The sequence below is a fragment of the Osmerus mordax genome, chromosome 25 (genome assembly GCF_038355195.1).
Source record: "Osmerus mordax isolate fOsmMor3 chromosome 25, fOsmMor3.pri, whole genome shotgun sequence".
Taxonomy (NCBI): domain Eukaryota; kingdom Metazoa; phylum Chordata; class Actinopteri; order Osmeriformes; family Osmeridae; genus Osmerus; species Osmerus mordax.
Window position 1 is genome coordinate 8,300,198 of NC_090074.1, and position 25,066 is coordinate 8,325,263.

General features: G+C 43.7%; 1 protein-coding gene across 1 annotated transcript in view; it reads left to right on the plus strand.

Moving 5' to 3' along the window:
• Positions 1–24,420, plus strand: part of LOC136933344 (organic cation/carnitine transporter 2-like) — a 31,477-nt gene extending 7,057 nt beyond the window's left edge. Inside the window, exons 5-11 of the mRNA XM_067228659.1 lie at positions 4,151–4,277; positions 4,451–4,551; positions 11,773–11,904; positions 12,110–12,192; positions 20,977–21,159; positions 22,746–22,881; positions 24,153–24,420. Coding sequence (XP_067084760.1) covers positions 4,151–4,277; positions 4,451–4,551; positions 11,773–11,904; positions 12,110–12,192; positions 20,977–21,159; positions 22,746–22,881; positions 24,153–24,219 — 829 coding nt within the window. The 3' untranslated portion in view covers positions 24,220–24,420. The remainder of the gene's footprint in view (positions 1–4,150; positions 4,278–4,450; positions 4,552–11,772; positions 11,905–12,109; positions 12,193–20,976; positions 21,160–22,745; positions 22,882–24,152) is intronic.
• Positions 24,421–25,066: the final 646 nt, after the last annotated feature.

The window sequence follows — 25,066 nt, forward strand, 5'->3', positions numbered from 1 at the left end:
TTAAAGCGTTACCCTGGAAGACTTAGAGAGCGAAAGGATCTTCGTCCCCACTCCAGTGCTTTGAGTCTCAATATGCACACTAAGTGTATATGTTTTACCTGACACTATTATATAATATACTACAGGAATAAGTAGTGTAGGCTTCAGGTGAGTAAATTGATACGGTGGCCTCCTAAAGTGCATGTGATTGAAAACTAGCTGAAATTCACATTCAATTCACCACCCACCTAATCCTAATAGTGTCAGTGAGACGCCCCTACCCCAAGGTAAGTTTAAAGATACTGTCAGATGTCTTAATTTTAACAACAAGTAATTTATTTTTCTTCCCTTAGGTTACTCTATTTCTTCTGGAAGGATATATTTTAATAGAATAAAATAACAAAAAGTTAGATAAAACAAACAGGATTATTCAGGATTTCTTAAAAAAACCTTCAAATCTTAACACTGAAAAACAAGCAGAGCTGGTTCATGCAGGGGGACGCGAGACCTAGCGCGTCATTAGCAAATCGTCATCACGCGTCAAGGCACACCTTCCTAATAGGGCGGGGTATATAGCAGGGATCCCGGCATTGCTAGTGCGACACAGACGCTCTCGGTCTCCTGCGGCCTCTGCCTCCCCGGCCTCCATCCTTTGTCTGGTTCTTCTTTTTTCTTCTTACTCAGTTATCACAAACACGGTTCAAATTGACAGTTCAAATTGACAGTTGAAACCCTCAGTAAATTCAAACACTCAGTTCGGTTCAATCTGTATCAGTGAAATGTCCGTGTGTGTGTGTGTGTCGAACTGTTGTACCAGTCTGTGGCAACGAAGACTTTGATGCGATGACTTGTGATGACTAAATAAACAGCTGAGACAGGACAGCGAGATGTCTAACGCCTGGGACACACTGCCTGCGATCGGCTGCGATCTGCTGCGACGCGCCTGGAAGCGCCTCCTTTTTTCTTTCAGCGCCCATGTTATCAAATGGGACCGACCACACTGGCTGCGAAGCGCCGCGATCGCCTGCGATCTGCAGCGATCGTTTTGGCATTTGGTCGAATTTTTTCGCGAGACGCTTGCGAAATCTCCTGCAGGATGATGAAATACACCATATTAGTTGATATATTTGAATAAAAAAACATGTTATTAAGATTTTACTCCATTAATTGTAGACTACGGTGAACATTTGCAAAGTTGTAGACTTTACAGTTAGGTCCATAAGTATTTGGACATTGACACAATTTTCATCATTTTGGCTCTGTATACCACCACAATGGATTTGAAATGAAACAATCAAGATGTGCTTTAAGTGCAGACTTTCAGCTTTAATTTCAGGGTATTTACATCCAAATCAGGTGAACGGTGTAGGAATTACAATAAATTTTTTATGTGGCCCCCCCCTTTTTAAGGGACCAAAAGTAATTGGACAATTGGCTGCTCAGCTGTTCCATGGCCAGGTGTATGTTATTCCCTCATAAAGGGAGTTCTTTATTTCATTGACAAGGAGCAGATAAAAGGTCTAGAGTTCATTTCAAGTATGGTATTTGTGTTTGGAATCTGTTGCTGTCAACTCTCAATATGAAGTCCAAAGAGCTGTCACCATCAGTGAAGCAAGCCATCGTTAGGCTGAAAAATCAAAACAAACCTATCAGAGAGATAGCAAAAACATTAGGTGTGGCCAAATCAACTGTTTGGTACATTCTTAAAAAGAAAGAACGCACTGGTGAGCTCAGAAACACCAAAAGACCCGGAAGACCACGGAAAACAACTGTGGTGGATGACAGAAGAATTATTTCCCTGGTGAAGAAAAACCCCTTCACAACAGTTGGCCAGATCAAGAACACTCTCCAGGAGGTAGGCGTATCTGTGTCAAAGTCAACAATTAAGAGAAGACTTCACCAGAGTAAAAACAGAGGGTTCACCACAAGATGTAAACCATTGGTGAGTCTCAATAACAGGAAGACCAGATTAGAGTTTGCCAAAAAACATCTAAAAGAGCCTGTCCAGTTCTGGAACAACATCCTATGGACAGATGAGACCAACAGTTGCAGTAGAGGCCTGGCAGAGCATCACCAGGGACGAAACCCAGCGTCTGGTGATGTCTATGGGTTCCAGACTTCAGGCTGTCATTGACTGCAAAGGATTTGCAACCAAGTATTAAAAGTGACAATTAGATTTATGATTGTTAGTTTGTCCAATTATTTTTGGTCCCTTAAAAAGGGGGGGGGGGACACATATAAAATGTGTTGTAATTCCTACACCGTTCACCTGATTTCGATGTAAATACCCTGAAATTAAAGCTGAAAGTCTGCACTTAAAGCACATCTTGATTGTTTCATTTCAAATCCATTGTGGTGGTATACAGAGCCAAAATGATGAAAATTGTGTCAATGTCCAAATACTTATGGCCCTAACTGTATAATTACACAATGTTGGTAACGAACGTCCTTTACATGTGTTTACCCTGATGAAAACGAATGAAAATAAACGGATTGATCCGTTGAGCTAGCATGCCCGTAGTTGTTTTGTTTGTTTGAGAGAAACGAGTTGTCACGCGTTGCACACAACACACACGCAGACATAGCCTACCGAGAGAGAACCCCCAAGTCGATTTCTAAAATCAGCATCAAATGAATTCTCGAAGTTGAAAAGCACAGGGAGTTGTTGTATGTCAGCAACAATTTTACAGGGACAACGTAGATAAGGATCAATGCTGGGATATAGCCAATGCCATGTTTATGTACCATGTCAGCGTAAAGGAAAGCTCAGAGTAGCTGAAAGGCTTGGTGACCGGCGCTGAGAAATGCGCGTCTGGTGTGAACAGCTTTTGCTCAGTCGTAGCCGATCGTAGCCGATCGTGGCGCTGCGCGGCGCGTCCGGGCGCTTCGCAGCCAGTGTGTCCCAGGCGTAAGGATGGCAGGGCAATAAACAAAAAAAACAAGAAGTTTCTGTGCTGCCCAGGAAAACTCAGGAAACTTCCTGGAACAAAATGGCGCAGCTCAGCACGAGGCACGCACTGAATGATCTGAATCACACAAAAAAAGAATGTCTCTCCAAAAACAAATCTGGATCATATGCGATCGTCAGTCTCTTAAAAAGCCCCCAAAAAACAATATATAAATCCCTCCTTCAAAACCGATCGTACGCATTCTCGTTCACTGACAGATGCACTCTATTGATTTGTAGAAATAAATCGACGTCTCTCGCTCCGACCCAGTTCATGGATGACTCACAAAAATACAATGCCTATAGTATGAATAACGCCCCAAAAGTGTTCTGAATGAAACTCACGGCTTCAGCAACTCTCTCTCGTGCCCTCAGCCAGTCTCCAACACCGTTCTCCGTCCGATGACGCAATTAACCGAATTTCTGCTAGGGACCGAAAGTCCCCAGTTTCACACAACCATGATAGCGTACACTAAAATTGCGAAACTTAAACTGACCTTGCGCCACTGTCTTATATTACAGCTCCAACGTAACAATGTCGACTTCTCGTACAGCAATCATGGAGTGTCAGCTCTTTTTCTGCTAGCTCTTCTTCTACCCAGGAGTCTTTGCATCTCCCGCTAGCGCGCCGGAGAAAAGAGACCTCTGTTACATATGTTTGCATAGTGGACGTATTCAGGACAGGGAATTGGTTATCAGATGTTGAGCAACAGCCCCACCCCCGTTGAAATGAATGAATGACTCGAAAAATGATTCGTTCTTTTTAATGAACAACATTCAAAGAACCGAGTCCGTAAAATGATCCGAATCACTAGATAGTACCAAATTGCTGTGAAAGTACCAAGTCAATGAAGTAAATTGCCTAGTACAAGTTCACGACAAAATCAATTTATTATAGATCTATAAGGTGCAGGTGTCTGATACACTCAAGTTGAGCATCTCAGAAGACTGGACCAAGAATACAGAAATCAGGGCAGTTAAATAGTATCACAGTATGTTTTTTTTTACTCGCACAAGAAACGTCAAGGGGATGACAATCAACATTGCCTTTGCAAGCACAGAAAGAGGACACCATATGCTAGATTGCTTTTGTTTAGGCTTTGATAGGGCTCCGAGAAATGTCCCTGACGTTCCATGTTCTCATGAGCTAATATAGCAAATAAATGGTGTCATAGTGAAAAAGTAAACCTGAAAGTCAGAGTCCTGCGCCTTTCTGGTGTCCAGGTTCATCCCAGAGTCCCCCCGGTGGCTGCTCTCTCAGGGCAGAGTGGAGGAAGCTGAGGCCATACTGAGGAGAGCTGCCAGACAGAACAAGGTGGACGCTCCTGATGTCATCTTCTCTCCAACAGAGGTGAGGAATCAACATGTAACCTGGAGCTGGTGTTCCCCTTTAGAAAAAGAAAGAAAGAGAAACAAAAAGCTTTCGAAAGACCTGCATGAATACATAAAAGGAATGTGTAGCGGAATAGCAGGTAAAACAAACGTATCTATGAGACTTTCTTCTTGAAACATACAACTCTACAGGTTGCAGATGCTCACGAGAGGCAGCAAAAGAAACACAACTTCCTGGATATCCTGCATAGCTGCAACATGGTGTCCATCATCACCCTCTGCTCTCTGCTGTGGTAGGTCTCTCTCCTGTGGTGGGTCTCTCTCCTGTGGCGGGTCTCTCTCCTGTGGTGGGTTTTTCTTCTGTGGTAGATCTCTCTCCTGTAGCAACTGCAAAGACCTTTATCACTAGAAGCGCCAAGATCTGGTCATTTGACTGCATTGTTGAGAGATAAAAAGATAAAAAGAAATATATAATTTAATTCTTGACTTTTCCTATGCATGTATTATCATCCTGTGCTGTCCCCAGTATCCTGTATATAGCTCCTCAGTATCCTGTATGTAGCTTGACAGTCAGAATGCAGATCAGCATTCCAAACATCCAAGACTCTGAAGACAGTTTACTTCTTGTCCACTGGTTTATTGAAGTTGCAAGGGAGGCATGAAACTAAAACATACAAAAAGCATTATCAACACGGCTTGCTTTTAACCTGTACAAATATCCCGCAAATCTAATAAAATATATTTTTGTCTATTACAAGTTTTGTGTTCATTATACATCTCACTCTAAATTCACATTTACAATTATTCATTTAGCGGACGCTTTTATCCAAAGCGACTTACAAGAAAGAGCTTTACAAAAAGTGCATAGGTCAATGATCATAAACAACGAGATAGCCCCAAAAACATTGCTTGCGGGTAACCAAAACATGAAGCATACATTGTGAACAGCAAAAAAGTGCCAATGGGTAGAACCACAAGAGCATGTAGTTAAACAAATTACAACAACATTATCCTCGAAAGTGCTTGAGTGTACCTGGAGGAAAGCAAGTAACAATAATATAATTCACAGCGAGTACAAGTAGTTAGTTTCAACTAACCAACAAGTGCAACAAGTCCCTCAATAAGTGTCAGTGTGTCCCTGGAGGAAATAAACTAACATCTAAATGTAAGAAAAGTATATTTTAACATGTAACCAAGAATCTATTGATATATTTACTTGTAAATAGTCGAAATAGTCCTATGTTAGTAAATAAAGTCAATATATGAATATATTAACTTCCTATGCCTCTCCGGGAACCATCACCTTATCGTGGTGGAGAGGTTTGTGCGTCCTCATGAACCTGAGGGCTGTGTTGTCTGGAGCCTGGTGCTCCTGGTAGGGTCTCCCAAGGCAAAGTGGTCTCAGGTGAGAGGCCAGACTAAGAATGGTTAGAATAAAGACGACACACTTTTATCTCTCTACAAATCGAGGGGAGAAGAAGCTCTGTTTCTGTAACAGGTCTAAGAAAGAGTGTAGTCCCTCCTGGTTTAATGATCTTCACCTCGACCTGGTGCACCTTTCCGTCTTTGCTAGGGAAGGTCTGTGCTACCAGTCAAAGAGTCCATTCATTCCTTGTTACTTGGTTGTTTTTGTAGAAGAACAGCACAACGTTTGTATGAATGGCCTGTAGGTGTTGGGAAAAACGGCTTTCGCTATTTGTCCCAAAAGGTGTTGGACGGGCTGAACTTTTCGCCACTAGCGTTTGCAGAAGTCTGAAGAAAAAACTCGCCTGTAAGAAGCCTGGCATTGATAATGGATGCTACTGCTGCCATGAATGTCACCAGCACTTCATGGGTAAGTTTGTCTTTCAGTTGGAGGAATATGGAGTCTAGAATTCTCCTTGTGAGACCAATCATTCTTTACCATGTTCCACTGAAATGGTAAACATGCAGAGGATTGAAAGTCCAAGAGGAGATGTACTCAATTAGAAAACAAAAAGGTCCACTCACCAAATTTCCATTCAGTCCAGGGTCTGGAACAGTGAGTGTTTATTTGTGTATATTCTGGCCCTTACCTCAGAGTTCTGGGGGTAATTTTGTTCAAAGTGTCCAATGCTTTGTGTCATAGTGATGTTTCACATTACCACTTTTGACAAGGGAAACCGTCTCATTGCAGTACAAATGCATACTTGTCAGTCCACTCTGTCTGAAATTTGCGATTTTCAGAATAAACTTTTTGCTGTTTGTCCGGTTTAGAGCATGCCATGATTTTTGCATAGGAAAAAACAGGTACCGTTATCAAATTGATTAGCCTGCTTTGTTGTTAATGACACACACAACCTGTGTGACCCACAGAGGTTGTGGCCAACATTGATTGAGTGAGTTGTCATGGTGATTACAGTTACTAGCTTCCTTACAGGCACCAACAAAGTTTGTGCCATGGTCCAAATTCATGTTCTTGACTTCTTGCACAGCAAGAAAATGCCCTGCATTTTTTTAAGATGGATGTGTCGAGGGATTCTATGACTTCAATATGATGGTTCTTACACTCATACATGTAAAGATTACAGTCCACCATTTACTATGTGACACTCCAAGGGCCAAACACATCTAACCAAACATTTGTGAAGGGAGGGTCTGTTGAAAGGCAATCTGTTGGAAGGCTGGCCATTTTGTGGGTGCTAATAATCGGCCCACATTGCTGCGGTCTCCCGGTCGTGTAGATTCACGTTGGTTGTATTTTTATTTACGTTCCGTTGCATGGTTTAAGTAGAAATTTCGTTTTTGTGGTGAAAAGTGAAGCTAACGGTGGCTAATTTGCTAGCCACAGTCACTGACGTTACTAACGTCACTACGTCACTAACGTCACGAAAACACGCGTGACTACCTGTAGCAGAACATTCGTTTCACATCTGTTAACTTGGGGGATAGCTAGGCTAACTATAGCTTTACTGCAAGGCAGCTGCAGGAACGCCACAAGCAAAGAGGCCAGGGTGATAACTATTTACTCATTTTACTTTGTGATGTGAAACACAATTATGAAATGTAATGTACAATATTAGCTGATATTATTAAGGAAGTAGGCCCACATCTACTTTTGAAAACGGTAGTCTACTATTTCACTGAAGCATTAGCATCATGACATTAGCCTCTGTTGCCCGGGCAACACATACTACAGTGGTCTATGATGCATCTGTTTTCAATCTTTAAAATAAACATTCCTCACAAATACATTTTCGTTGTAGGATTTATTATGACATTACATTACAAGTAAACGATTTGTGGGTGAAATTATCATTACCTGTGGTTTCAAACCAGTGTTGCTCACTGCAACGCTGTAGCCTGCGAGACACTACAAAAACATCTACACAGCTGTAGGAAGTCAAACGGCGACAGAACATGTTCGGCACTCCCCTTACTTAAATCAAAAGTCTATCTAACTACTAACCTGAACTTCATTGCCACAGCCTAAACGTTGTCAATCTGTTCATGAAAATAATTAATTTCAGCCTAAACCGTACAACGGAACGTTAAATCCAATTCAACCAACGCAATCGCTACCAAGACGAACACAGCAGTAGTCTAATAGTACTGTACCGCAGTAGTACAATTTACCGGGGCAGCTTCTCCACACAGGGCTATATCGCATTTTGCGTTGTTACTGACAATGATCGCTACCAGTGAGCTTTTTATGAATGAGCGATTTTCCACTAAATAAATGTCAAGCTTATTTACGTTTTGGGGGGCATATTTTCAGTTAGCAGATGGGACTGTCTGAATCGCGATTCCATCTTCTACTGCCGGGTAACGTCGTAGAATAATCTTCAAACGGGGTTCTTTATGAATGCAATGAGTAGGCTACATGCCTGAAAATATCACGAGAAGGGAAAAACTTAAAATGAAGTTTAAGTCATAGAGATTAGGTCCATTTTTACACCGGTCTGCCAAATTTATTCGTTTTGATTCAACGATGAGGCTGCCTCTTGCAGGGGAAATGAGAAGACATCTATTTCATTCTACACTTCACTTGTATTTTCAGTTGTAAATGAGCAGCAAAAAAAAATGCTTTTAAATCTATTTAATCTTTATAAATAATAAGTATGCATTTTCATATAAAATATACAGAAATCAGTAAAAATGTCATTCAAAAACGGACCCCTGTGCAACCGACGCAAGCAAGCACACCCTCTCTAGTTGTTGCTTGTTTTGTTTTTTTCACAGGTACACTTGCACTTAATTGTAACTTGTTTAACTACATGCTCTTATGGTTCTTCCCTTTGGCACTTACTTTGGTTGTTCACAATGTGTGCTTCATGTTTTGGCTACTCGCAATGTTTTTGTGGCTATCTTGTTGTTATGATCAGTGACCTATGCACTTTGTAAAGCTCTCTCTTGGAAGTCGCTTTGGATAAAAGCGTCTGCTAAATGAATAAATGTAAATGTAATTGGAGCTCTAAGCCATCTGCAAGTTATGCATTGGTGGATGTTACGCTCACCCTTCTCTTTTCACCAACTATCCAAAAGCCAGCTTGTTACGAACCTTGCGAAACCATAATGCGTTTATTACAAAACCAAAACAATACTCGAAGGCAGCATGGGTCAGTAAAATCAATAGGGTGTTGGCATGAGTGTCATGTGCTGTGTGCATGTTATGATGTCCACTTTCCCCCCTGGGAATGGAGTAGAAGCTGTAATTTTAACTTCCGGAGCACACCTGCGCGCTAGTGTAGCCGATCAGTCACCAAGCACCACGTCCTTTGTTCCTGTGTGCAGAATAGGGGAAGAACACAGAAAACAAACAGACAACCCTGCGGGCCATCACCCCTTGGACAAACTGGCTGCGAAGCGCCTGGAAGCGCAGCCTTTCTCCTTTCGGCGCCCATGTTATCACATTGGACGAAGCACTGTGAAGCGCTGTGAAGCGTTCTGCAGCGATCGTTTCTACAGCTGGTTGAATTCTTCCGCGGAACGCTTTCGAATTCTGCTGCAGGATCATAAAATACACCATAATTAAATGATAGATTTGGATAAACAAAGATGTTATTAAGATTTTACTACGTTAGTTGTAGGCTATAGCCTATCACTTAACATCCAACTTAACTACGCTGGTAACAAACGGCCAACCATGTGTTTACCCCAATAGAAACGATATCCGATCAATTAAAAAAATGTCAACATTTTCAAATTAAAATAAACTGATTGATGATTGCATTGTCTGTCAAGCCAACATATTCTTCAGTTTTTTCTAAACAGTTTGTTTAAGAGTGAGACAGACAACCTGGCACACACTCAAGCAGAAGAGACACCAAAACCTTACATCACAAACCAGCAGACATTTGGAACTTTACTTTAGTTTTTTTTACTTATTCAAGTTACTTATTTTTATATAATAAACCAAAGATATTTTGGTTTGAATCAGAGCTAAAATTGCTATAGGTTTGCTAAATGTAGCTACCCTGTCTTTAAGTTCCAATGTTAGAGTAATACAGTAAAACCTGCAACCGATCTCCAGGCTAAATAGAATGGTAAACTCGCCTTTTGTTTTCGCCTCTGAGCAAAGTTTGCAGAGAACCCCGCTAGCTTCTGAAGGATTCAAAATCTTTGTGTCTATTCCAATATGTAATGATGGTATTCAATGACACAAATCTGTGTTCTAGAAAGAGTGGTCTGGAGTCGCAGAGGTCCGATAATATCAGCTTTAATGCAGCAGTTGGAAATCAACAAGTACAGAGCTCTGGGGCTGTCTACGTTTCCCTACCCGCAACAGAGTTTGGGCTAGTTCACGAAGTCCAACTGGCTGTCTTTCCCTTCCCCAGCATATCATATACAATGCAATTGAAAACACAAGTATCAAAAAAGGGTTGAGCTTGTTCTCTCATGCGTCAGGGAGTTGTTCTTGCCTAAGCGTCCCACCTGCTCGGGTGCCATCTCCACCCAGATTCAAGGTTGTTTCTGAAAATGAAGAGATAGAGACACAAAGAACAGCCTGCTTCCCACACTCAGTGTGAGACCCAATGTTTAAGCCTGAGCACACTTCTAAGTTCATAACTTTAATAAGCACAATGCATAACTTTAATAAGCACAATATATTCTTTACTTCTTCGTAGCTAAATATATCAGAAAGCTTCACCAGCCTACCTGGACCATCGCTTGTGTCTGTTTGAACAATTTCATCAAGCCATTAGTGTATAAATGTCGAACTGCCCTTTTTGGAGGCGCCTGTAAAGGTGACGTTCCTGATTTTCGTTTAGCCATTACTGCGTTGCTAGTCAAAGCTTGAGCTGAGCGCGAAATGGACGTTCAGAATGAATGGAGGTCTATGGAGCTATACCCCTCAAAATCCACTTCCCAGGATGTAATTTTTTGTCTAGTAATTTGAATGCTGCATTCGAAAGAGGAGGCAAAGAAAATACACACTGCTGGGTGTTAGATTTCTTTAAAGTCGCTTTTTTGTTATAAAAAGCATTTTAAAATGTCATTGACATCATACAATCAGCATTCATTAGCAGAATGCTAGCATGTTATGGGCAACAACGACTCACCTAGTAAGAAATCGAAAGGACATAAGTACTCGTTCATTCAATTTTCGAACTATAATCCATGTTGAAATTCCAAAAACTACAATCAAATCTGAGATTTCTCAACAACAATCAGGCGAAAGAGACCAATTTAGCCGTCTAGCTCCATAGACTCCTATTCATTTTGCACTCATTGCCTCATGCCGGCGATCACCCCCAGTGGAACTCTGGTGGAACCAAATTCGGTACAATGGGGCTTAATAGGGAGTGGACAGTCTCTCTGTCAACAGGCTCTGTTTCTAGAGAAAATTATATGATTGTTTTCAGCTGCTAATAGACTGTTGATAATGTCAGGCAACAAATTGATAGACCAACTGCAGTCTAACCTGGAACATGTGTTGCACTATCAGCAATATTGCACTTTTGTACTTCACTTGTCTCAGGTTAGTATAGCTTTATAAGGTTAGTATAGGTTATTATGTGTATTTAGAGGTTTTGTATACTGTATTGAATATTGTATATTATTTTATTTTAGCTTATCATAGATGTAAGCTATGTTCTGTGTACTTGTGTTGTGTTATGCCAGGTTGCTTTGCGTTGTCTTGTCCTAAGAATTTCAGTGCCCAGTCTGACCCTGTGTTGTTCTGTGCATCTGACAATAAAATATTTGAACTTGATGTGTAACATCCTTTATAATAAATTGTATTTAGCAGAATGATTGAACTCAACAACAAACGACTATCAACATGGAAATGAATGACAAAGGCAAGTTCATTTTCCAACCTTGAATCCCTGTCAGAAAACTCAGCTGTCATTTGACCACCTATCCACTAAAGAAAGGAAAAACAGTCTCGTCGCTTCAACTGTTAAAGGAATCTCCAGACGAATAGTCATGAAAAGTTTGGTTGTGAGGTTAACGCTTTCATGCCAACTCCTTGTCGGATGTAGGTCTGATAAACACACATTCATCTCGGTCTTTGCTCTGACCCATTTCCTTCTGTTTTTCCTTTTCACCAGGATGGTTATTACCATGGCCTACTACGCACTACTCCTTAACACCAACAACCTGCATGGAGACCCTTACGTCAACTTCCTCCTATCTGCTGTGGTCGAGCTTCCTGCTTACATCATAGCCATGCTGCTGCTGAGGTAAAAGAAAATGTATCAATCAATTTTACAACCCATCCATGCATCTGCTACTCAATTAGTTGGTTGATCAAACTATTATCGTTTAGCATTCATGCAGTTATCATGTAGCCATTGAATGAATGAATGAATCAATAAATCACTCATTTAATCCTGCTTTATTAATATAGCCTATACGCTACAGAGAGCGCCATTCAATTCCCTGCAGGTACTGCCCACGCAGATTCTGTCAGTCCTCCACCCTGTTCCTAGGGGGCGCCATCATCCTCTTCATTCAGCTGGTGCCTGCAGGTTAGACACCACAGATAAACTTCCCTCTATTCTGACATCCTCTCTCTCCATACCCTCTCCATCCTGACATTCTGTCTCTCTATTTCTCTCTCTTGTGACACCCTCTTTCCATCCTTACATCGTCTCTCCATCCTGACACACTCTCCAGTCAAATAAATCATTCTTTATTGGCATGAATTTGTTAACATTGTTGCCAATGCCATATAAGATTGAACACAATACATGAATTATGAAACTACATTTGTAAAAATGTAATTACTTAATCACAACAAGAAAGCAAATAGTTTTTCTGGCGGGGTCCCCTCGACGGAACGGACCGGCCACTTGATGGCGAGGGCCTCCTGCTCCACCGTGGCGTAGCGGCTCTCAGCTACCACATCCATCAGGCACTGAAACAGGGCTGGAGCTCCATGCAGGCCAAAGGGAAGGACACGTTAATGCCAGTGGCCGCTGGACATACTGAAGGCCATCTTCTCCTTAGCAGAGGCCGTCAGGGGCACCAGCCAGTACCCCTTGGTCAGGTCCAGCATGGATATGGGCCCACCCTAGGCGTTTGATTAGGTCATCCATGGCATTGTCCAGGGCATGGGGTAACTGTCGAACAGAGACACCTCATTCAGACAGCGACAGTCATTGACCAGACTACATCAGGGGCTACAGGGCTCCTCGATGACACCAAGCTTACAAATCCATTGGACCTCCTCCTCTATAGCCAATGGGTTGCTGGAATACCATGTTGTGGAAGAATTCTAGTGGCACTGTGTAGATTTGAATAGTCAAGAGATGGCGGTTTCAATATAATTTATTTAACTTGTACAAATTAAGAATTAACAAAGTACTTTGTGATCAGTCATAACGAAGGGGGTGCTAGCCACAGATCGTTCGCAAGAGTGATGAAGAACAACCCTAAAACCCTGCCTTATATAAACTTTAGATCAAATGGTTCTTCTGATGGTCAATCCATCAATGTAGCAAACTCTGTGATTGGCTAACTCAACTCAGTGACAGTTTGAAACAATACATCTCCATACCATTTGTCCCACAGTTCTTTGATGTGGCATCTCTCCCCAAACCAGTAGATACTAAAGCCACAGGAGTTCACCAGTCAAATGGTCAACTGTCCTTTGTGTGGACATCTTCAAACAAGTATTTAATTAACACCACCCATGCAACAGGAAGGGTCAGAGCAGCTTAATCAGTTCATCTACACTTCTCCCTTTAGGCCACGGGAACTCAAGAGTCCCCCAACCTCCAGAAAACAACACCATAAATACCTTAAACCAACCGCTACATCCATTCTACAGAGTAAACCACACCACAGAGCCTCAGGTTCTTACATTTGACTGTCTATAACAAAGGAGCTAACTTTTTACCGCTTAAAGAAACATAGATATTGTAACTATGTCAAAAACTGCCATTACAACCACCATCCCTGGTTGCGTCCAGATGTTATGGGAAACCACATTGGTCCGGCCCAGGCAGTTGGTGAACACCTTCCGGTACTAGTCTACCATGTCCTTAAACTCCTGGCATTGGGCAGGAGCCAGGTCTTCTCCCAGTTGGACGAGGTCCTGGACCCTGTTGCCAGGGCTGCCAGGTGTGGTAGTTGGCTCAGACCATCTCTTCAGGAAATTAATGTGGTACAGCTGGGCTGTGTGTGGGCATGGGCTCATCTCAGGACCACCAGCTCAGTGGTATCCTTAGTGACCTACCACCTGCTGTATTTCGGCTGGGAGGCCCCTAAGAAAAACATCCATGGATGACTGGGCCGCCATCTCAATGGGTGAGAGCCGGTTGGGCTCCAGCCAGTGTTGGACCAGGGCGCTCCACTTGAGCCATCTGGGCTTTTGCTGGAGTGCCAGGGATGTAGCGCCAGACCTGGGTCTGCTGTGCAGCCATGATGGGAGTCAGCCCCATTTGGGCCAGGATTTCCCTTTTCAGGCATGGATAGTCTTGGGAATCCAGGAGGGGGAGGGTATAGTATGTTTGCTGCATGTCACCTGACAGGAACGGCACCAGGATGGTGGCCCACTGCTCGGGATCCCAGGCCTCCCGCCGGGCCACCCTTTAGAAGGTGGTCAGGAAGGCCTTCATGTTGTCTTGGGTCAGCTTTGTGATGGGGTGGCCTGAGAGGTGGCTGAGAGGCTGCAGATGCCTTGAAACAACAACATTTAGCCTGTCATAGTTATTTAAGCACAACAAATCCTACAAGGAGCAGTGATACAGAATTTGCTATCATGCAATGATGGCAAACATCAGGTTCAGGTAGGTGTCCTTTCTACAGAGAAAATGTGACTTTAACTGCAGACCTGCCTTGATGAGAGGTTTGACGGATTGCATTTTTATTATACACTCACTGGCCACTTTATTAGGTACACCTCGCTAGTACCGGGTTGGAGATTATTTGAGCTTTGTGACCAGGGGTGTGTCCAGGGAGTTGCCAGGGGTGGCACTGGCCACTGAATATAAAACCATCATTTAGATCATTAGGACACATAAACACCTCCCTGAGTCACCACCTTACTGCGGTGGAGGGGTTTGCGTGTCCTAATGATCCTGGAAGCTATGTTGTCGGGGGCTTTATGCCCCTGGTAGGGTCACCCAGGGCAAACAGGTTCCAGGTGAAAGACCAGACAAAGCGTGGCTCAAAAAACCTACCATAAAGAAACACAACAATGGTTCCCAGTTTCCCTTGCCCGGACGCGGGTCACCGGGGTCCCCCCCGGGGATGGAACCCGATGGCGAGCGCCTGGTGGCCGGGCCTTTTCCCTCGTTCACCCCGGTGGACGAGAGGGTAGCCTCCCTCCGCCTTCGGGTGGGGGAACGGGTCCTCACTGTTGTTTGTGCTTACGCACCAAACAGCAGCTCAGAGTACCCACCCTTTTTGGAGTCTCTGGGGGGTTGCTGGAAAGCACTCCTCCCGGAGATGCCCTCGTCCTCCTGGGGGACTTCAATGCTCATGTGGGCAACGACAGTGAGACCTGGAGGGGCATGATTGGGAGGAACGGCACCCCCAATCTGAACCCGAGCAGTGTTTTGTTGTTGGACTTCTGTGCTAGACACGGCTTGTCCATAACGAACACCATGTTCAAGCATAAGGGTGTCCATATGTGCACTTGGCTCCAGGACACCTGAGGTCTCAGTTTGATGATCGACTTTGTAGTCGTGTCGTCGGACCTGGGTGAGGAGAGGGGCGGAGCTGTCAACTGATCACCACCTGGTGGTGAGTTGGCTACGATGGTGGGGGAGGACGCCGGTCAGGCCTGGCAGGCCCAAACGTAATGTGAGGGTCTGCTGGGAACGGCTGGCAGAATCCCCTGTCAGAAGGAGCTTCAACTCCCACCTCCGGGAGAGCTTCAATTATGTCTCGGGGGGGGGGGGGCGGGGACATTGAGTCCGAATGGGCCAAGTTCCGGGCCTCCACGGTCGTGGGAGGAGTTCGGCGAGGCCATGGAGAATGACTTCCTAACGGCTTCGAAAAGGTTCTGGACCACCATCCGGCGACTCAGGAGGGGGAAGCAGTGCACTGTCAACGCTGTATATGGTGGGGATGGTGCGCTGCTGACCTCGACGGGGGATGTCCTGGATCGGTGGAAGGAATACTTTAAAGACCTCCTTAAAGGAGTCATTGATTGCAAAACCGATTTTACCTTGTCATAGTTAAATAACGACAGTTCGGTGGGTAAAATGAACATACAGTGAACCTCAAACTCCATTGACACCTCTTTCCTATGCAAATCTCAAAATGAAAAAATTTGGCTGTAAAACTGACTGACGTCAGTCCGGTGGCCCGCCTTTTTTGGCTCTGGTCTGTATCTTAGTCACGCCCCAAAATGTACATCCAGACCAGCCCACTCACTGGTGTTCTTGCCCAGTCCAAGGTAGCGTAGATCTCCGATACTAGTTTAGCTGCGCACTGCTCTGTGTAGGCTACCTCTAAGGAATTACAAAGAACGTTTTGAATTATAACAAGGCTATTGAAAGTGGTCGTAAATGCTGTGTTCCAGGCTGTACAGGGAAGGCTAACACATATTCTTCCCAAGGAGCCAAACATTCGACAGGCATGGCTGCTGTTTGTCTATGAGAAGATCCCGGCGAAGTTCGACACTAAATTATTCATTTGCTCTAAACATTTTACCCAAGACAGTTTTGACAACCTTTGACAATTTCAAGCTGGATTTGCTAAGAAGCTGAACCTGAAAAGAGGTGCTGTTCCGACCGTGTGCTCATCGCAAGCTGTAAGTACAGTATGATTTAGTCGCTAACAGTTATTAGCAATGCTAACGTCTCCTGAAAAAATAGCCAGAAAACGCATAGCAGTCTGGCCTATTGCTAACGCCTGTCTAGATTATCTATTTGAAAGAACTGGAGAAAGGCAGGTGCTAGATACAGGATACGTTATCATTTCTAATAACTGTTACCGACAAAATCATACTACAGCTTGCGGTTGTGATGAACGTAAGGTCAGAAACGCACCTCTTTTCAGCAACAGCTTCATAGCAAATCCTGCTTTACATTGTCCCAGGTTTTCAAAACCATCCTTGGTGAAATGGTTCGCGCAAATGTGTCGAGGGTCAAACTGCACAGGGATCTTCTACGCTACGGTATAGACAAACATCAGCCATGCCCGTCTAGTCAATGTTAGCTAGACTCTAGCTCATCTGCTTTTTATTAACGCTGATTTGCAAGGAATGCAAGAACAGCTAGATAGCGAAAACACCTAGACTGTAGGCATGTTAACTAGTTTAGCTTGCTAACACAAGAGCATAGGTAGAATGTGTGATGATTTAGCCTAGTTTATTGGCAATGGGGCTAATGTTGTTTCATGTTCATGACTGTGTTTCATTCAAATAAATAACCTGTGTTGTTATGTAAAACTACAATTCACGATGCATATTTGTCCAGATCTTTGTCAGGTTATTTTTCAGCAAGATATCTAGAGCTTGCTAACTGAAGCTGAGTTGAATCACGATATAGTTTGGTTGCTAAGCTCTAACGTTCTACCCACCTAGCTAAGTCAATCCAGTTTGCTTCGACAACAGAAGTGGAAACAACTAACGTTATCATTTCAAATGATATCTAATCAATCTGTTGAAAACAGTGTTGTTGTCAGGGTTTGAGGGGTGACCTAGTGGTTACTGGGTTTCATGGCAGCGCTCTTTCTGTCAGCAGCTTTTTCCTTCTCACCACCTGTTCCCTGTTTTGCAGTTGTGTAGACACAATAGATTTATTTGCGCGTTTTTATTTCAAGTCTACAACTTCGGTGTTTCAGTGAGTGCTGTTGGCCGTGTTGCGTTTTTGCTCCCCAGCTTCACTCGTTGAAAACCAACCAATCAGCGCGCAGCTCATCTAAATATTAATGAGCATACCATAAAAGAGAAACGCTAGTGTTTTTTCCCAGGAAAATTTCAGAGGATCTATCAGGGGGAATAGAACAGCACCTGGGCCATTTTCAACCCAATCAACCCTTCTATCTCTGGGGCTGAGGTCGCCGAGGTGGTTGAAAAGCTCTGCGGTGTCAGGGCTCCTGGGGTGTATGAGGTCCGCCCTGATCCTTAAGGCTCTGGATGTTGTAGGGCTGTCTTGGTTGACATGACTCTGCAACATCGCGTGGACATCGGGGACAGTGCCTCTGGACTGGCAGACCGGGGTGGTGGTTCCCCTCTTTAAAAAGGGGGACCGGAGGGTGTGCTCCAACTTTAGGGGGATCACACTCCTCAGCCTCCCTGGGAAAGTCTATTCAGGAGGAGCAATGTGGTTTTTTATCCTGGCCGTGGAACTGTGGACCAGCTCTACACCCTCGGCAGGGTCCTGGAGGGTGCATGGGAGTTCGCCCAACCAGTCTACACATGTTTTGTGGATTTGGAAAAGGCGTTCGACCGTGTCCCTCGGGGGCTCATGTGGGGGGTGCTCTGGGAGTACTGGGTACCGGATTCCCTGATTGGGGCTGTCTGGTCCCTGTACGACCAGTGCCAGAGTTTGGTCCGCATTGCCGGCAGTAAGTCGAACTTGTTCCCGGTGGGGGTTGGACTCCGCCAGGGCTGCCCTTTGTCACCGATTCTGTTCATAACTTATATGGACAGAATTTCGAGGCGCAGCCAGGGCGTTGAGGGGGTCCGGTTTGGTGACCTCAGGATCGGGTCGCTGCTTTTTGCGGATGATGTGGTCCTCCTGATGGCTTCATCAGGCCGTGACCTTCAGCTCTCACTGGAGCGATTCGCAACCGAATCAAAGTGGCTGGGATGGGAATCAGCACCTCCAAATCTGAGGCCATGGTTATCGAACGGAAAATGGTGGAGTGCAATCTCCGGGTCGGGGAGGAGATCTTGACCCAAGCGGAGGAGTTCAAGTATCTCGGGGTCTTGTTCATGAGTGAGGGAAGAATGGAGCGCGAGATCGACAGGCGGATCGGTGCGGCGTCCGCAGTGATGCGGGCTCTGCAAAGGTCCGTCGTGGTGAAGAAGGAGCTGAGTCAAAAGGCGAAGTTCTCTACTTACCAGTCGATTTACGTTCCTCCCCTCACCTATGGTCACGAAATGTGGGTAGTGACCGAAAGAACGAGATCGCGAATACAAGCGGCCGAAATGAGTTTTCTCCGCAGGGTGTCCGGGCTCTCCTTTAGAGATAGGGGTGAGAAGCTCGGTCATCCGGGAGGGGCTCAGAGTAGAACCGCTGCTCCTCCGTGGCTCAGGCATCTGATCAGGATGCCTCCTGGACGCCTCCCTGGTGAGGTGTTCTGGGCACGTCCCACTGGGAAGAGGCCCGGGGAAGACCCAGGACACGCTGGAAGGACTATGTCTCTCGGCTGGCCTGGGAACGCCTCGGGGTCACCCAGGAAGAGCTGGTGGAATTGGCCGAGGAGAGGGAAGTCTGGGCCTCCCTGCTTAGGTTGCTGCCCCCACGACCCGACCCCCGGACAAGCGGCAGATGACGACGACGATATAAAACCTAAAACGGACACCAGAGGATTCTAACAATGTCTGGTGTACTTCCTCAGCCTTTACTTTTTCAATTAAGTTTCAAACAAAATGATAGAAAATCACTAATCTCTGAAAATAGCTTAATCCTCACAAATATACACCAGATTATTCTAATAATGTATGGCCTACTTTCACATACAATACAAAAAAAAAAAAAATCTACATACGGCTGACGTGAGGTGAACATAATATTATTGAACAATGTGAACTTTCTGAAGAACAAAGAAATGACTGACACAGGCAGCAATGAGGCCCCAACAGTGCCTGATGCAGTGTCTGCTCATCAAGGTATGTCCTCTGAACATCAGTAAGATTTAATAAGTACGTAATACAGTAAAGGTATGATATCAGTTATATTGTTTGTTTGTTATTACTCTAGGAATCTATAAATAAGGGTAAAATTACTGAATAAATGGTTCTAAATGTATGAGTAGGCCTACAAATAATAAGTCTGTCAAGTTTGCAGTTTTAATGTTTCTGACGTGTATGACTGGTAGAATTTACGGAATCCATCGAAGAAACTGTAGATTAATTTCTAGACTGTTTTATAAATAAATAAACTATTATAAATACATTAGAATAAATCATAATTTGCAATAGGGAAATCCCATATACAGGATGCTCAATTTAGATAAAGGATGTGACCATTTACTACAACTACACACAGGAGGAAAATGTTAATAGAAAATGCTTAGTTTATTGAGATATAACATGCAGTGTTTCATTACCTACAACAAAAAGGGTAGATAAAAAAAAATTGAATTTGAGTCTCGATACGTGGTTGATGGCCACCCTGCTCTGAGGCTGTACCCCTGCCTGGCCACCCTGTTCAAAATGTTCTAGACACGCCCCTGTTTGTGACATGGTGCATTATCCTGCTGGAAGTAGCCATCAGTAGATGGGTACACTGTGGTCCTAAAAGGATGGACATGGTAAGCAACAATACACAGGTAGGCTGTTTAAACGATGCTCAATTGGTACTAAGGGGCCCAAAGTGTGCCAAGAAAATATCCCTCTGTTACTTTGAGTATCCTGCCTGTCTCCCTGTTCACGAATAAAACCCTGATTTGGAACTCTGCCTGCCGGTCTCTCCTGCGTTTGGGTCCTACCCCACTTCTCGACCATAACAATCTGAATCTGGTTTGATGGATCCTGACAAATCACACACATTAGGACATGGACCAGCCACAGACAGATGGAACCCTTTAAGGCAGTGTTTCCCAATCCTGGTGATCGGGATCCCCTGCCCTGCATGTTTTAGATGTTTTCCTGCTCCAACACACCTGATGCTATGAATGGTGCGTTATAAAACTTAGCAGAAGCCTGATAACTGCTGAAGACTAGGATTGGGAAAGGCTAGTTTAAGGTTTGATGATGACAGTCTTGTCTATTTAAACCCACCTTTATTTGAGCCCTGTCGTTTTGTGATCCCTACATCATATCTAGAATGCATTTTGGTTTAAAATTCCATAATGCAGTAAGCGCACTGGACTACAGAACATTCTCTTATGCCAGAACATTCTCTTATGCCAGGTTCTCACTAAAACATATTTCTACGGACCTATCTGAACAATGTGGATGGGCTCCCAATTTTTGTGCCACATACCTATAGGCGACATATGAAAACATCTGTGATCTGATTGGTCTTATGCATCCAAACGCACTCAAAAGTTTAACGTATTGTGGACAGAGTCAAGCACACTAGCAGATATGAATTGCATTGTACAGTCACAAAAAATACTCAATAGTGAGAATGTAGTATAACCCTCGTAATTCCTCACCCCATTGTCCTGGTAAACCCCAGACCTCCCGGCAGTGGCCATCTTCCTGGAGATGGTGGGGAAGTTCGGCATCACATCTGCATTCTGCGTGGTGTACGCTGTCACGTCCGAGCTGTTCCCCACTGTGGTGAGGACTACGTCCATGGGGACCTGCTCCATGGCTGCCCGCATCGGCACCATCATCTCCCCCTTTGTCATCTACTTGGGTGAGATTTCTCTGCCGATGTAGCATTAATGTTGAAGTGTGTTACTGTATGTAGTATGGTTGTTTGGGGTGTATCTATGTGTGTAGAATGGTTATTGAGGTATTTTTCTGTGTGTATCATGGTTGTTGAGGTGTGTAACTGTGTGCAGTATGGTTGATGAGGTGTGTTACTATGGCTATGTTCACACTGCAGCTGAATGTGGCCCAAATCGGATCGGGCTGATTTTTGCAATGCAACCTCAGTCTAAACAGTCAATTGGAATTCATACGACTTATATATCACTCTAGATCAACATTCCTTAATCAGGGGCATCTTAATAGCACCTGAGGCCCCTGGGCTATGGACTATTTTTAAATTTTTTGAGGCCCCCCGTCTGCTAATCGCACAATTTCTTTTTGCCCCTGTAAGGATCCGTCAATATTTGGACTACATAGACAACGTCGGTGTCAAAAGTTTCGTCTTGGTAGCGATTGAGTTGCTTGTATTTTTATTTACGTTCCTTTGCACGGTTTAGGCTGAAATTCAGTTTTTGTGGCAAAAAGTGCCTTGTGTCAACGAAGGGAACTCAGTGCTAGCCTACGTCACAGCGTCAGCACACGTTAGCTATGACGCATGGATACAACGTGCATTGCTGTTGCACAGCAAGTATCGTGCCATGGTGTACATGGCACGATACATGGCAGCATTATACATTTAAGCAATTCAAGACTTGCATGTACAGTAAGTAATGTCACAATAAATTATGTATTTAAACTCAAGCTTGTGTGGTGCGTCGCTGTCTTCAATGCCACAGCCTAAACTTTGTCAAAATAAACGTTTTTAATTTCCAGCGCATTCAAACAATCCCCTCAGTGTAGTTTGGCTAGCAACAGCAGCTAGGCTAGCTTGTTCGTGCACAATTCAGCTTCTCCATGCAGGGCTCTAGACCAAAAAGTCGCGTTTGGGGGCATATTTTCAGTTAGCAGATGGTATTTAGCAGATACTGTTTGAATCACGATTCCATCTGAAAAATACTGCCGGTGACAACGTTGTTAGAATAGCTTGTCTCAAAGGGGGTTCAGCTTGTTTAATATTAAATGGACCTATCTGCAACCGACGCAAGCAAGCACACCCTACAATTTCCCCAGAAATTGTACCCTCTCTAATTTTTGTTACATTTGGTTTAGATAAGGGGGGGGGGCTCCCTCCACCTCCACATCCACGGATTAGCACCGTCCTATCTCTTGGATCTCCTGACACCCTATCACCCTATAAAGACACTACAATCCCAAGATGCAGAATATCTGGCGGTTCCAAGCTTACCAGCATCAAGATGAAAACAGCAGGGAGCAGGGAGTTCTCATGTAGAGCTCCTCTGTCTCCTCTGAGACAGACTTCCTGTTTCAATCAGGAAGGCTGACACAGTCTCTGTGTTTAAGGCTTCATTAAAACCCTGAATCTTTTTCAGTTGTAAGGGCTGAACTTCTGTACTAGATCACAATTAACCATTAGGATGATGTTCCCCCACCTACCCATCCTCCTCCCTCTCTCCTTTTTGTCTCTTCCTTATCCTCTCTTTCATGTGTTTACCCCTCCCCCTCACACAGGTAAGTACTATAAGTACCTGCCCTATATCCTGATAGGCAGCCTGGCAGTGGTATCTGGCCTGCTGTGTTTTGTGCTCCCCGAGACCTTCGGCATGGTCCTCCCTGAGACACTTCCCCAGATGCCAAGGCTGAGAGGGTAAGGTGCTACTGTGTATTTTCGCTTGTCTACTGTATAGCTTCAATTGCTTTTGTAATCTTGTGAACATCTTGGGTTTCTATTAGCGTCTTATCCATACAATGCCACAGTGATTCGCTGTGAAGGGAAATCAATATTTGTTACTTTTAATTTTATTTTTAATTTTATTCAAAGCAACATACAAATTGTGTATTTGGAAAGTCCAGCAGAAGGTCAGAAGTGTGTAGTTCATGGTCACATCGCAAAGTAACTGACACATACACATCACACATAAAGTTAATCAATTGCTGGTCTTTAACATACATCTCATGCATTTTTGTGAAGGTTAAAAGGTATGTAAAAAAAAAAATACTATGACACTTTTTGGCATATTTTCATAGCCTTATTGTAACGTATTACCAGTAGCAGCTCAAAACCATATAATTTACTGTTTTTTTTATAAAGTAATACAATTCTTATTGAGCATAATTAAGTTCAGCCTATTGGTTCGGCCCGCCACAACGGCCCCAATTTCTCATGTGGCCCTTCGAGAAAATTAATTGCCCACCCCTGATCTAAATGAATGCACTGACTAATAAAGTAAATTGTTAAAACTCAAACTTTACATTTTACTGGGGCACAGCAGATTTATACTGGGGCACATGCCCCAGTAAAAAGGGTCTAACAACGCCCCTGCCACAGAGGTCTGGGCAACGGGTCTGTAGTCATTAAGTCCAGTTGGCCTTGGCTTTTTGGGCACAGGGATGATTGTGGGGGATTTGAAAACTGCCGGCACATGGCATGTCTCCAGAGAGGTGTTGAAGATGTTTGTGAAAACTGGAGACAGCTGGTCAGCACAGTGCTTGAGGGTGGTTGGAGAAACAGAGTCTGGCCCAGCTGCTTTGTGGGCATTCTGCCTCTTAAACAGTCTGTTAACTTCTCCCGCCTGAATGGAAGGAGTTGTCTCTGTATTGGTGGGGGTGGGGGCCTCTGGGGTGGGCAGGTGTGAGTCAGGACAGTCCAATTGTCTTTAAAAAAAACAGTGGAACTCATTCAGGCAAATCATTTTATCTAAAGCAAAGTACAAGGGGGATTTGAACCTTAAACTTTGATCTAAAGTTAAATGCTGTATCACTGAGATATACCTTTAATTTACGCCAATAGTACTGTGGTGTATTTAGATTAAATTGTATCAGTTTTATTCGTAAAATATGAAGTATATTGTATTAAGTCATATTAGATCTTGAATACATAGCGTTGGATGTGACACATTGTCTGTTTTGTTTGTCCAGGTTGAAACACAGAAAGAGTTCCATAAAGACTGACTCTCCCACAGAAGTGAAAGAGGACCGATTCTGATTTGGTCATGAAGTCATGTTTTTTAATGTCTTTATTATCATTCGCACCCAGGTGTACAAGATTCTCTGAACCATTATCTGGGTCAGTAAGCGTGAAGAAACCAGACAGTATGGCCAGAAACCTTTTCATAGGGTGGCCATTGGCCAGATAGGGCCAGTGGTTAATTTAGGGTGGCCGATAGGGCCTGTGGTTATTATTATTTTGGGGTGGCTGTAGGAGCCAAATTTTGGAAAATGCTTTGTTAATATTTTGCATTTGAATATTTAATTTACAATGTTTAATTTGGTTAAGAATTTATTCTGAGTGAATATCTGACAGTTAGTGATGTACAGTCTGTAAGTAATGGTGAATGTTGATGGTGAATTGCTATTGGATGGCGTGGATCCTGTGCTGCACATGTGATGTAAGTGGAGAATGAGAATGTGTGACTAGATCTGAGAGACATGTGTGTAGCTGGGAAGCATACAGCTTATTGACCATCATCTGTAATCGAATACTGAAGTTTGCAATTATTATTTTATTTTGAAATTGTGTTATAACTGCTGCAAGCGTGGAGATTCTGTTAAAGAAGAAGAAAATAAAAGACATCAAAGGTCAGGCATCTGAGTCTTGAGTAGTTCAACTGTGCACAGCTAACGAAAGAAATTGCAAGCTAGCTACAGATGAGTCAGAACAAACTTTCAACCTACACACATGAGTAAGTGGTGAGGATTAACAACAAGAATTTGGACATTAAATTTTGCTACTACATTAAAGTCAAAAAGCTTGCTAAAGACGAAAGCTGACTAAAGTGAAGAAGTTTGGTTAAGTCGAAAGACTGCAAAGAGTTAGGAAAAGTTCGCCCATT